General features: G+C 40.8%; 1 protein-coding gene across 1 annotated transcript; it reads left to right on the top strand.

Moving 5' to 3' along the window:
* Nucleotides 1–136: 136 nt before the first annotated feature.
* On the top strand, nucleotides 137–634 carry LOC107580054 (RING-box protein 1; the record flags this gene model as incomplete). The annotated part of the gene is made up of 3 exons (XM_016265804.1): nucleotides 137–215; nucleotides 341–411; nucleotides 512–634. Coding segments are annotated over 3 exons (240 nt in total), but the record flags the coding sequence as incomplete, so codon positions are not given.
* Between the last annotated feature and the right edge of the window lie 259 nt (nucleotides 635–893).

The following is an 893-nucleotide window of genomic DNA, read 5'->3' as shown; positions in this document are numbered from 1 at the left end:
TGATATTACCATTTCCGGGTGTATTGAGATTTACATTGGGTTGGATCTCAGTGCCACTGGAAAATAAAATAGCTACGAATTGTGTTGCGGGGATTTGTTTGGTTGAATTAATTCCAGAACTGTGTTTCTCTTGCAGTGGAATGCTGTGGCTCTGTGGGCTTGGGACATTGTGGTGGACAACTGTGCCATCTGCAGAAATCACATTATGGATCTCTGTAAGTATCAGCTCCTGTTTGGTCTCACCTGACTGTATTCTAGGTTCAGTTTCTTGTTTAACACGCTGTCAACTGCTATTTAGTGAGTTGTCTTGGTTGTTTAAGTCTAGTTCATCTTCCTTCAGGTATAGAGTGTCAGGCCAATCAGGCGTCGGCTACATCAGAGGAGTGTACAGTGGCCTGGGGAGTCTGTAATGTGAGTTTGATGACACACACCAACTAACCAATCAAACGAATTCAAAATGTGGACCGTGTCTGTTCGGTTGTGGTATAACTGTGTGTTTTTGGTTCTGCAGCATGCGTTTCATTTCCACTGCATCTCTCGCTGGCTGAAGACCAGACAGGTGTGTCCTCTGGACAATAGAGAGTGGGAGTTCCAGAAGTGAGTGATTTTGTTTCTTCATTAAAATAGAGGCAGACCCAGGAACTATATTAATAGAGAATCTTAGTTCACTGAAACATAAGTCTAGACCTCTCGAACCCGCTCTAGATAACTCGTATCGTGTATCACTTTATTAGGATATAACTGATATGATTGATGCTAAATACTTTTAATTCAGTTATGAGCATCTGAACATGCTAGAAGTTTTCCTCCATTATTTGTATTTTCCAGAAGTTTAGCATTGAGAAGGGATAATGCATTGTTGTTCTAATCCCATATTTTCTGACATGTTTTTT

Source organism: Sinocyclocheilus grahami, unplaced genomic scaffold, assembly GCF_001515645.1.
Source record: "Sinocyclocheilus grahami isolate Dianchi unplaced genomic scaffold, SAMN03320097.WGS_v1.1 scaffold23823.1, whole genome shotgun sequence".
NCBI lineage: Eukaryota > Metazoa > Chordata > Actinopteri > Cypriniformes > Cyprinidae > Sinocyclocheilus > Sinocyclocheilus grahami.
This window is presented reverse-complemented; position numbering and strand designations above follow the sequence as displayed.